The sequence below is a fragment of the Hemiscyllium ocellatum genome, chromosome 2, assembly GCF_020745735.1.
Source record: "Hemiscyllium ocellatum isolate sHemOce1 chromosome 2, sHemOce1.pat.X.cur, whole genome shotgun sequence".
Taxonomy (NCBI): domain Eukaryota; kingdom Metazoa; phylum Chordata; class Chondrichthyes; order Orectolobiformes; family Hemiscylliidae; genus Hemiscyllium; species Hemiscyllium ocellatum.
Window position 1 is genome coordinate 71,151,434 of NC_083402.1, and position 13,009 is coordinate 71,164,442.

At 42.0% G+C, this 13,009-nt stretch overlaps 1 protein-coding gene across 2 annotated transcripts in view; it reads right to left on the reverse strand.

The window, feature by feature from the left end:
- dtwd2 (DTW domain containing 2) overlaps window positions 1-13,009 on the reverse strand; it is a 96,497-nt gene that overhangs the window by 39,710 nt on the left and 43,778 nt on the right. For both annotated transcript variants that reach the window (XM_060844605.1, XM_060844594.1), the window contains exon 3: window positions 11,190-11,284. In XM_060844605.1, the coding sequence (XP_060700588.1) occupies window positions 11,190-11,284 (95 nt within the window). The remainder of the gene's footprint in view (window positions 1-11,189; window positions 11,285-13,009) is intronic.

Below are 13,009 nucleotides of genomic sequence, written 5' to 3' on the forward strand. Positions count from 1 at the left end.
GGTGGCCAGCCTATACCTAGAAATAGGAACAAAGATGTCAAGGAAGGGAAGGGAGACGTTGGAGATGGACCAGGTGAGGGTGAGAGCAAGGTGGAAATTGAAAGCAAAATTGATTATTTTTTCTAATTCTGAATGAGAGAAGAAAGCAGCACTGATGATGTCATCAACGTACTGGAGAAAGAGTTGTTCCATGTACCTCATAAAGAGATAGGCATAACTGGGGCCCATGTGAGTACCCATGGCTACACCTTTGACCTAAACAAAGTAAAAGGAGTTAAAAGAGAAATTGTTTAGGGTGAGGACAAGTTTGGCCAGGTAAAGGGTGGCAGCGGAGGATGAGGACGGTTCAGTCCTTTTTTCCCAGGAAGAAGTGGCGAACCCAGACTATCTGGATAGGGACTGTGTAAAGAGATTGCATGTCTGTGATAAGAGGAGCTGGCTGGAGCCCGCAAATTAGAAATTCTGAAACTGGTGTAAAGTGTCAGAAGAATAATGGATATAAGTGGGAAGCCATTGTACAAGGGGAGTAAATAAATCGAGTTGAGGTAGGAAGAAATGAGTTCTGTGGGTCAGAAGCAGGTAGAAACAATGGATCTGCCCAGGCAGCCGGCAATCCTGTGGACTTTGGAAAGGAGACAGAAATAGGTTGTACGGGATTGGGGCCTATGAGCTTGGAGGCACCAGGACATAGATCAATGGATAAAATGACACTAGGGACTGTTGTGGACAAAATGGTCTGGTGTTCTATAATGGGGTCGTGGTCTATGGGGAGATAGGAGGAGGTATTTGAGAGTTAGCACCCAGCCTCTGCAATGTAGATATCAGTCCGCCAGACTGCAACAGCACCACTCCTGTCAGTAGGCTTAATAACAAAGTTAGGATTGGATCGGAGAGCATAGAATGCAGTCAGTTCAGAGGGAGATGGGTTGGGGTAGGGTAGTTGGGGGTGGGGCAGCAAGTGGGGTACAGAGAGGTCGAGGTGACCAATATCATGTTGACAGTTCTCAATGAACAGGTGGAGGGTCGGTAAAAGGCTTGAGTCTATGTGGAGGGAGCAAATTGGAAGTGGATGAAGGGATCTGTCCAAGAAACAGGGACGGAGGTGAAGGCGTCAGAAGAAGAGTTCAATATCATGTTGTGCCCAAAAATCATTGAATGGGGGCGCGGAGGGATAGACCCTTGCTGAGTATAGAATGTTCAGCATCAGAGAGCAGGAGACGAGAATAGCAAATATATGACAGGAGACAGGGATGGTTTATTTTCCTTCCATGCATTAAAGAACCCAAGATGCAACAATTCAAAGACACCCACACATACTCTTCTCCTCTCTCCCACCCTTCCCTCTGACTCCATCCTCTCTCATTTGGAATAGTGTCTTTGATACGTCAGTTCCAAGAAAGCATGTTATTGCAGCTTTGAAGATCTTCTGCAATGTCAATGAATGAAATGTTTAATGTGTAGGGTCAATGGCAACCAATGTAAACAGTATGGCAACTGGTTTAATCTAGACTTCAGAACAGAAGGTTCAAAGTTTTACTTCAAAACATCTCTGTTGGGAGCTTAAGTATTTACAATGTTCATTAACAGTTTGGATAATTACATTAAAAAGTCAAATATCCAAATTTGCTGACAGCACCAAATTGGGCAACAATGTAGACAATGTTGACAACATCATAAAATTACAATAGGATATTAACAGATGAGGTGAATGGGCAAAGCTGTAGCAGGTGGATGTTAAGGTAAACAAGTGTGAGGTTATCCATTTTAGACCTAGAAAGGATAGATCACGATTTTAAAGAAGAGGATGCTAAATGAAATTTGGGGGTTTAGGTGCATAGCTCTTTGAAATGCCACAAACAAATGCAGAAAATAATCAATGCTGGCCCTCATATCTAAAGGCTTACCGCATGGGGATGCAGGTGTTATATTACAGTAATACAGTTAAGCCCGACTTAGAGTACTGTGAGCAGATCTGAGCACCATACCCGAGAAAGGATATTTTGGCCCTGAAGGGAGATCAGCGCAGGTTTACAAGGATGATACCTGGACTTCAGGGGTTATGAGGAGATTTTAGACAAATTAACCTTTGTTCTCTAGAATTTAGAAGGTTGAGTCTTCAGGACATGACAGGGAGAGGCAGGGTAAAGATAAACTATTTCCACTGGTTGAAGATTCTAGAACAAAGGGTATAAGTCTAAAGATTAGGGCCAGGCCATTCAAGAGAGATGCTAGAAAGTGTTTCTCCAAGGAAAGTGTAGTGAAGGTTTGGAACTCTCTTCCTCAAACAATGGTTGATGTCATATCAATTGTTAAATTTAAATCTGAGACAGACAACTTTTTATTAAGCAATGGTATCAAGGGATATGGGCCCAAGACATGCATATGGAGTTAGATCACAAATCAGCCATGATCTTATTGAATGACAGACTAGGTTTGAGGGGCTGATTGGCCTACAACGTAGCTCTGAGGTCAGTTCAGAGGGTAGAACAATCTCTACTCGTAGGGGAATCAACTATGTTTAGGGAAACCATAACCTCAGCAGAGGTGGTTTCTACTTTGCGAAACTTTCACGCTAGAAGTATTTATACAGAAACCTTCAAATTGTTAGAACAAACAAAGTTTTGAACAATCAGAACCGTAAACTGTTCACACCATCAGACTCTGAAATCGTACAAACCATTTTCAACAGTCCAAAGTCAAAAAAAAAGTCATATGTCAGTTAAGTAAGAATTTAAAAGCTGAGATCGGAATTTGATTGAGTCTCTGTAACTGGTGGTATTGAGAAACAGCCTCTTACATTTTTTTGGCTAAGTGCAAGTTGCATCAAACTTTTGGCTACAAGGCCTAGCAGGTTTTCTCGTCCAACGTAACTAATGGATTAAAGAAATGTATCAACAAAGCTGAAATGGTGATTTTATAATGAAACTTAGGGTGGTGCGACTGTTTATAAATAATTGAAAAATGAACAGTTTGAGAAACATCACGCAAGGTTTCCTGATAAAGTTGTGAAATACTCCATAAGACAAACAGAGACAGAATGTTATAGAGGTCAGAAAGACATGGGCTACGGAGAAATCTGAGCCATCAAGTCAGGTGAGGAGACTTTAGCCACTTTGCTTGAAAAGTCCAGCATGGCCTATTCTGAAATCAGGAGCCTCTATTAGTATTTTTCAACAGAGTTCCAGATGTTTAGATGAGATTTTTGCTAGGCAGTGGCTAGATGACTATAAAGGGGATTATTAGTTTTGCCACCCTAATTAACTGCAGATTTACCTCATTAACATGCAGCCACCATGGGCATGTACACATATCCATGGAACTTGCTATTGGACACTTGCTAACTTCTCTGCGCCATGGCACATCTCTGATCTATTTACAGTATGTTTCTGCTCTTTAAAGCTGCCTTTTGGGTTGCACTGGCAATTATCATTGCAATACTGCTGTGTAGGGGCAAGCATTTAGATGATGGATTGAAACAGACGACCTGGACAGTTCGTTTGCCCTCTTAAGGTTCATTGACTTTCAACTTACCTGGATGCTTGCAGAATCTTTGCCTTGCCTTGACTTTTTGCACCTTTCCCCCTCAGCCAGAATTGTCAGTCCTTCAGATTAATTCTGAGTTGAGAGTGTGGTGCTGGAAAAGCAAAGCCGGTCAGGTAGCATCCGAGGAGAAGGAGAATTGATGTTTTGGGTAGGAGCCCTTCATCAGGAATGAGGTTAGTGAACCGAGGGGGTGGAGAGATAAATGGGAGGAGGGTGGGTTTAGAGGGAAGGTAGATCAGAGTGAGATAGGAAGATGTAGGTGGGGGGTGATGGTGATAGGTTAGAGAGGAGGGTGGAGTGGATAGGTGGGAAGGAAGATGGACAGGTAGGAAAGCGCATGAGAGTGGTGCCAAGTTGGAAGGTTGGAGCTGGGATGAGGGTGTCGGGGTATAAGGGGAAATGAGGAAACTGGTGAAGTCCACATTTATGCTGTGTGTTTGGAGGGTCCCAAGGCAGAAGATGAGGCATCCTTCCTCCAGGCGTCATGTGGTTAGGGTGTGGTGATAGACGAGGCCCAGGGCCTGCATGTCCTTGGCAGAGTGGGGGGGTGGGTGGGGGGGGGGGGGGGGGAGTTAAAGTGTTCGGTCACAGGACGGTGGGGGTTGGTTGGTACGAGTGTCCCAGAGATGTTCTCTGAAGCGCTCTACTTGCAAATCCTGGGCTTCCTCCATCGCCACACCCAAACCACAGGACACCTGGAGGAAGGATGCCTCATCTTCTGCCTTGGGACCCTCCAAACAATTAGCATAAATGTGGACTTCACTAGTTTCCCCATTTCCCCTTTCCCCCACCTTATCCCAGTTCCAACCTTCCAACTTGGCACGCCCTCACGATCTGTCCTACCTGTCCATCTTGCTTCCCACCTATCCGGTCTATCACCATTATTCCCACCTCCATCTACCTATCACGCTCACAGTCATCTTCCCCACAGCCCTACACACCTCTCACTTATCTCTCCACCCTCTCGGCTCTCAAGCTTCATTCCTGAAACGTCGATTGCCCTGCTCCTCGGATGCTGCCTGACCTGCTGTGCTTTTTTCCAGCACCACATTCTCGACTCTGATCTCCGCATCTGCAGTGCTCACTTTTTCCTCTCATTAATTCTGTCTTGCCTTGTTGACTAGTACAGACACAAAGCCAGAAAATCTTATGTGGTTGTTAGCAGCCCTCAGTCAAGTCAGGGGCAGCCCACAAAACAGTCCAGCAACTTGGACACAGTCAGCTAGCTACTTGGGGTTGCAAATGTGTTGCTGGTCAAAGCACAGCAGGCCAGGCAGCATCTCAGGAATAGAGAATCATCAGCCTTCATCAGGGCTTATGCTCGAAACGTCGAATTCTCTATTCCTGAGATGCTGCCTGGCCTGCTGTGCTTTGACCAGCAACACATTTGCAGCTGTGATCTCCAGCATCTGCAGACCTCATTTTTTACTAGCTACTTGGGGTGTCAGGGTCAGGTTTATCTAAGGAGTGAGGAATCAAATGCCAGGTCACCAGGCATCTGTGTTGACTCCTTCTTCCCTATTGTGGGTTGTTTCCTCCTGGAACAAGAGAAAGGAAGTGATTAAAGATGTTAAAAAAGAAGTGGTTGGCACAACTATTAGTACTGGCCCAAGTGGGGCAAAAGTACAGAATTGTCCTGAGTAGACAGTGTAGAGGACATGCAAGGTTAATAGTACAGAGGTGTTGGAGGGAGGAGAGCAAGTGAGGGAAGGTTTTGCATACGATAGAGAGAGTGGTTGAGCATGAGCCTTGTTGGAAAGTGGATGCACCAGAAGACATAGCAGAGACCAGATAGTGGCACTTATCTGTTGAATGCGAGGTGGTCATAGGTATTTTCCGTACACTGCTGGACATTCCTCCAGATGGCTGAGATTGCATTGATCAGGGTGGCAATCTTGGACCAGGCCTGCAGGGTCTAGTGTCATGGCTTCCCTAACCAGACTTGGAAGAAAGGGAGCAGTCCTCCCCTGCACACCACACAACTGTACCTTTAGTGCCTATCTGCAAAGCAGGGTGTCAAATTCTCTACATCTATCATTTCTCAGGTAAATGTAAAGAAAGGTGCATGGAGTTCAAGATTGATGGAACTTGTCCAGCTGAGCAACAGCCTTTTAAATACGGTGATGGTGAAAGGGATGCTGATTTCTGAGTAGTAGTGAGTTCCTTCAACTTTGATGAATAGGGCAGGGCAGGTATTTATCTACAAATGGTTTCATTAAATATTACATCAAATACTGCTATTCAATTGATCACACCATATGGCAGATATTTCTGTTTTCTATTTGAATCATAATGCATAAATTACTTTGTATGGTAAAATAAGTTACTGTCAGTTGTGTTTATTGAAATATTTTTGCAACATTATTTACCAGATTATTTTCCAAATAACTGGTATAAATTCATTTATCAGAAATTTACTAAGTTATCTTTCCACTGCTTGTAATTTTCATTGTACACATCAGGAATTGAGAAATACTTTCAATAAAGGAGATGCATGAAATGCCAAACCAATACAAATAGCTGACTGTAATGCCACATAGATCAGCAGTGTTGCTGTCAAAGCCAGCTTTCAATTTAGCAGCAGTTCTGCCGTGTTGAATAAGACAAAACCATTAAAAATGGGCAACTGGGATCAGCAACTGCTGACAGTTTACATTTGGGCTTGTAGCTAGTTGTGAGAGACCTTCACTTGGAGAAGCTGACAAAACAAGTACACATTAAAATATTTAATTACTTTGGTGTTATGAATTGATCCCACAGATTTAATAGGCCAAAACCCCAACTGAACAGCTTTGACTGGTCCTAAAACATCAACTCTTAAGTTGGATAGTGATTACCATTAATATGTTCCCTTTAATTTTTTTTTGTCAGAACTGAACAAAAGCCAGCCTTCAGTCTATGAGAAAATAGAACAACTAGAGTTTTCACATTAACACAAGCTTGGTTCACAAACTTGATTGAATTTTTTGAAGAAGTAACAAAGAGGATTGATGAGGGCAGAGCAGTAGACATGATCTAGACTTCAGTAAGGCATTTGACAAGGTTCCCCATGGGAGACAGGTTAGATCTCACAGAATACAGGGAGAACTAGCCACTTGGATACAGAACTGGCTCAAAGGTAGAAGACAGAGGATGGTGGTGGAGGGTTGCTTTTCAGACTGGAGGCCTCTGGCCAGTGGAGTGTCACAAGGAATGGTGGCACACTGCTGGTCAGAGGCCTCCAGCTTTTGCTGGGTCCATTGCTTTTCATCGTTTATATAAATGATTTGTGAACATAGGCGGTACAGTTAGTAAGTTTGCAGATGACACCAAAATTAGATGCGTAGTGGACAATGAAGGTTATCTGAGAGTTCAACAGAATCTTGATCAGATGGGCCAATAGGCTGAGGAGTGACAGATGGAGTTTAACTTAGCTAAATACAAGGTGCTGCATTTTGGAAATGCTAATCAGAGCAGGACTTATACACTTAATGCTTAGGTCCTGGGGAGTGTTGCTGAACAAAGAGACCTTGGAGTGCAGGTTCATAGATCCTTGAAAGTGGAGTCACAGGCAGATAGGATAGTGAAGACGGCTTTTGGTATGCTTTTTTTTATTGGTGAGAGTATTGAGTACAGGAGTTGGCAGGTCATGTTGCAGCTGTGCAGGACATTGGTTAGGCAACTGTTGGAATATTGCATGCAATTCTGGTCTCCTTCCTATCAGAAGGATGTTGTGAGACTTGAAAGGGTTCAGAAAAGACTTAGAAGGATGTTGTCAAGGTTGGAGGATTTGAGCTATAGGGAGAGGTTGAATAGGCTGGGGCTGTTTTCCCTGGAGCGTCGGAGGCTGAGAGGGTGACCTTATGGAGGTTTATAAAATCATGAGGGGCATGGATAGGATATATAGACAAAGTCTTTTCTATGGTGCGGGAGAGTCTAGAACTAGAGGGCATAGGTTTAGGGTGAGAAGAGAAAGATATAAAAGAGATCTAAGAGGCAACTTTTTTACTCAGAGGGTGGTACGTGTATGGAATGAGTTGCCAGAGGAAATGTTGGAGGCTGGTACAATTGCAACATTTAAAAGGCATCTGGATGAATATATGAATAGGAAGGCTCTGGAGGGGTATGGCCAGGTACTGGCAGTTGGGACTAGATTGGGTTGGGATATCTGGTTCAGCATGGACAAGTTTGACCAATGGGTCTGTTTCCATGCTGTACAGAGTCATGGATCTATGAAAAGCATTTCAAACACTGGCGAATAAAATCCATGACAACCTTGAACACATATTATATTTTAATAAATAGTCTTGGTTACAAATGTTTATTTGGTATTTACCAGGAAAGGTAAGTGAAACAGTGGGAAAACTGTTGCTCTTTTTCTCATCTACTGGTAATGATGTTCTCTTTTTTCCTACTAGCAGTAGGCAAGCTCCAATGAATACAGCTACTTCAATTCCAGTTTTTTTATTTTTACCTTTTCTACACGTTAGTACAATATATTTAACTACAAACTGACAGAATGATTGTTGGACTCACAGGATAACAAAAGCTTTCAACAAAAGCCACATAAGAATCTGTTTAACAATATATTTCTCATCCTTGTTCGTTTAAAAACATATGGTCCACATTACAATCGGATCTGGAATGATGAAAGATTGGTCAAATCACAGTAAACATTTATATTAGATAATTATAATACTTTTAAAACAAAAAAATCCTTGTGTGCAAGCAGGATTGGCAATAGCAATAGCAATAGCAATATTTCTTGCCTATCCTAAATTGTCCTTGAGGTGGTGTTAGTTGTTAGTGTTACTTGCTTGAACTACTGCAATCAGAGAGATAGAGGTACATTCAGTGCTGTTGGAGGGAGTCACAAGGTTTCAGCTTGGCGACTGTAGTAACTACATATCTTTTCTAAGATGGAATAGTATATGATCTGGAGGGGAGTTACCAGGGGTTGGTGTTCCCATGTATCAAATGCCCCTGATCTTCAAGATGGTAAAGGTCACAAGTTTGGAAGATGGTGGGGGAGAGGCTTGGTGAGTTGCTGCAGTACAGTTCATAGACAGTATGCACAGCAGCCATTGTGCATCTTGCGGTAGAAGGAGCGAATGTGTATGATGATAGATGGATGGCTTGGATGCTGTAGAGTCTCTTGAGTGTTGTTGGAACTGCACACAGCCAGGCATTCCATCACACTACTGACTTGTGATGAGTAGTTGTTGGAATGTTGAGGCACTGGACAGGCTTTAAGGATGTACTCATCACAGAATTCTCTGTCTTTGACTCGCTCATTGAATCACTGTATTAATAATGCTACTCTAGTAAAGTTTCTGGATAATGATAAACCTAGGATGCTGATAGTGGAAATTCAGTAATGGTAATGCATTGAATGTCAAGAAGAGATGAATTTCTTTCTTGTTGAAGATGGTCATTACCTGGCACTTTTATAGATGAATATTATTTGCGACTTATTAATGTTAAAGGCCTGAATGTTGTTTCAGGTCTCACTATATGCAGCAGAGACTGCTTCAGTACCAGAGGAGTGGTTGTGCAATTAGTGAGCATTTTCACTTCTGACCTCATCACAGGATCTCAGAATTATTATGGTGCAAAAGGAGGACATTCGGCCCAGCGTGCCTGAACTGAGATCTAGTACCAATCTCTTGCCCCTTCCAAATATCCCTGTACACCACTAATATTCAAAGACCATCCAATGCTCTCTTCAATGTCTCAGTTGAATCTGCTTCTACCATATTTATAGACAATGTAGTGCATTCCATACACTAACAACTTCCCTTGTTAACTAAGTGCCAATAACCTCTTCAAGATTTATTCCTTATTAATTTTGATCCCTTTAGGTGACGGTTTCTTTTTTTTATGTTAGAGGATAGATAACTGATCAAGCAGCTGAAGATGTTTGGGCTGAGCACACTGATTCACAGTAGTCAGTACTCGCAGCTGTTTTGTGACATCCTATGGAGTGAATTGTATTATGTTAAGCCTGACAAATGCAGCAGTGGTGTCTTGGGGTTGTGGTGATTAGCCTTCAACAGCCAGAATGATCTTCTTTGATGCTAGGTATGACTCCAACCAGTACAAGAGTTTTCTCTCAGTTTCCGATGAATTACATTTTGCTTGTGTTGAGTTCAAGAAGAAATTAGTCAGAGATTTTCTGCATGATTAATATCCAGTATCAGGAGATCATAATTTAAGAATTCTCATTGCAACTGAATCATTAATATATTGTGGTTCATTAGAAAAATACAATGCTGTTTTATAGCTTCATAGGCTAGATCAAATTTAACTGGAAATAGCACTAGTGCATCTGTTTTATTTACTGAAGTAGAATATGTGTTCAAATTTTTTTACGCTGACCAACACTGCTAAGTAATTTAATTTTGAACAACTTCAACTGAATGAATGTTAGTCAAATAAGTTTGGAAAGTGAAGTTAATTTGTCAGTCAGAAACTTCACAAACACGTAAAAGACCCAAGCATCAAGCATACTTCAAATTGCTTCATTAGATTTCTGCAGAACATTTGCAAACAGCCCTGACAATTCCTAGAAAAATGGTGATTCTTCACAGAAACTAGCAACCATAGAATATTCCTCAGGGTTAAATGGCAAAAACAGCAGTAATATATACTGGGGTTAGGCAACATCCAGCCAACATGGCATTAAGAGTAGCTATGAGCAATGGAGACAGTAATAATACATTTGGGCCCTTGCAGAGTCACAGGATCTGTGTATTAAATAAAGTTAATCATTAAGCTAAGTTAGTAGAGCTACATTACTGACATTGGCTCAACAGCATGAAAAACATTTTCAGGTGTATACTGCCCAGAAAAAGAACAAGGCTGAAAATATGTTGCTGGAAAAGCGCAGCAGGTCAGGCAGCATCCAAGGAGCAGGAGAATCGACATTTTGGACATGAGCCCTTCTTCAGGTAGTTCCTTGGATGCTGCCTGACCTGCTGCGCTTTTCCAGCAACACATTTTCAGCTCTGATCCCCAGCATCTGCAGTCCTCACTTTCTCCCAGAAAAACAACAGGATCAATTTACCTGCATTTGGTCCAAATCCCTCTAAAGCTTTCCTATTCATGTACTTGTCCAAATACTGTAGGTTGTATAGGACATTGGTTATGCCACTTTTGGAGTACTGTGTGCAGTTCTGGTCCCCCCATTATAGAAAGGATTTTATTAAACAGGAGAGGATTCAGAAAAACCCATATCGCTCCAAACCTTTCTTGTTCATGCACTTATCCAAACGTCTTTTACACGTTGGACCTGTACCTACATCCACTCATTCCACACGCTAACCACTTCCCATGTAAAAACGTTACCTATGTCTTATTAAAATTTTTCTCCTCTTACCTTAAAAATATGCCCCCTAATTTGAACTCCCCTATCTGAGGAAAAAGACCTTTGGCCATCACTTTATACCTGCCCCTCACGATTATATAAACCTCAATAAGGTGAGCCCTCAATCTCCTATGCTCTAGCAAAAACAAGTCTCAGCCTATCCAGCCTATTTTTATAACTTAAACCCTTCATTCCCAGCAATACCCTGGCAGATCTTTTCTGAACTAAAGGATGTCCAAAAGCAATTTTCATCAAACAGAACCCTTCAGATATACAATTATGAAATAGTACAGATCGTTACCTGTCCTCACTAAAACGCCGACCAACAAAAACCTTGCATTTGTCAGCTGGAAGGCAGGCAGCTAGCAGAGGCACAGTTCGTAGTACTCGACTCCCCTGATTTAAGACAAATATATAGAGTATTCAGAGTTTTAAACCATTACATCGGAAAAAGTCTCAGTTTAGTTAACACAAATCTGTTCTCAAATAATGAGACTGTTGCAGCTTATGTTTTAACCTTCTGATTGTGAAATATAAGTGGTCACAGAAGAGTTGAGTGCGAAGAAGAAAATTCTTAAAGTGAGACGGGAATGGATTTGGAGGCGTGTGTGTCAACAATTTCTTGCATTTGGCCAGCATGGCACAGTTTTGCATCCGGTGTTTTTTCAGGAGGGTAGCTTCTGCTGGGTCAGCAGCACCTGCTAGCTAGTACTGCATAGATAGTTAGGCTAATTAAAGAACCAATTGGGGGTACCATTTAACATCCCACCTGGACTTTACCGACAGGAGCTCCCCAGTGTGACTGTAGCCATCACATGGAATAGCGAAAGCCTCTGAGTTAGCAGACCAGGGAGGCCAAAGCTACACTCAGCGATGCAGTCCAACACAGATCTGCTGGGCACTAAAGGGCCACAGCCACAGACCATCCTATATGAAAGTACTCTCCTTAAGCAAAAATGAAGTGACCATAATACATTTTAATACAGGTTTACACCGACATAAATGTGAGTTTTCTAAGACAGTTATGCTTTAAAATGTCTCTATGTTTCAACGTAAAATAGAATAAAGGAGAGGAGTTGTGTCGACAATTAGCTGATGTGACTTAGATGTCATTGGGACCAGGGACCAAGCCATGTCCCATTGAGAGCACAGAAGCAGCTTTCAAACCTAGACACACACAAAAGGACAGCTGTCAGCAAACAAACAAATTTATTGATGTAGAGATCCTGGACATACACACATTGAGAAAGTGAGAGGGGCAGAGAGAGCGAGAGCGAGACAGACAAAGAGAAAGACAAGGAGGGAGAGAGGCAGAGAGAAAGACAAATACAGAGAAAAAGAGAGAAAAGGAGAAAAAGAAAGAAACACATACACAGACAGACAGGCCCAAAGAAAAAGACAACAGAACAGCAGCTGCTGAGAAAAAAAACTATTTTCTTTTAGCCACCAGATAGCAGCTCATTCTCTGATTGAAAACATGAGTTAGAGAGATTTAAGGACACTGGAAGATTTGTCATGGGCAAGAGATGGAGTCGCCAGAGAGGACCTTGCATTTAAAAACAGCTCAGAATTCTCAGAAGACATTAGGTAGACTCCAGACATTATAACTCAGGAAAATTGGGAAAAAGAAGACTGTTGAAAGATGCATGCAAGTTTGGATGGCTTTTTGTAAAGTCTATCATCTTGTCTTGAGGTGTAGTGTAATGTGGAAATGCAACAAATTTTTTTTGATTACGTTAAAGTTAAAGGAGATACCATTCCTGCAGTTTGTGTATTGGTTACCAACAAGTCAATGTTCAGATGATGTTGATTTTTGTGTGTTTGTTACAGTAAAAGTCTTAAAGTGTGAAACCTTGTTGAGCTATTTACTCCCTTTTTCAAAAATAAATTGGTCTCCACAGGGATTGTGACAAATTCTTCTCAGGCGGCTCTCCAACACAATGGAATCTCCCACTTTTCCCAGTGAGGCTGCAAACCAAACAGAGCCTTCGGCCTTCCTCTGGTATTCCCGATTCCAGAGCCTGCCCATAGAATACCTGCAGGAGTAATCCCTTAATTGGCTACTTCTTTGATAAAATTCCACCAAAGTGCTGTCATGACAACTTCTGGAATTGAGACTAA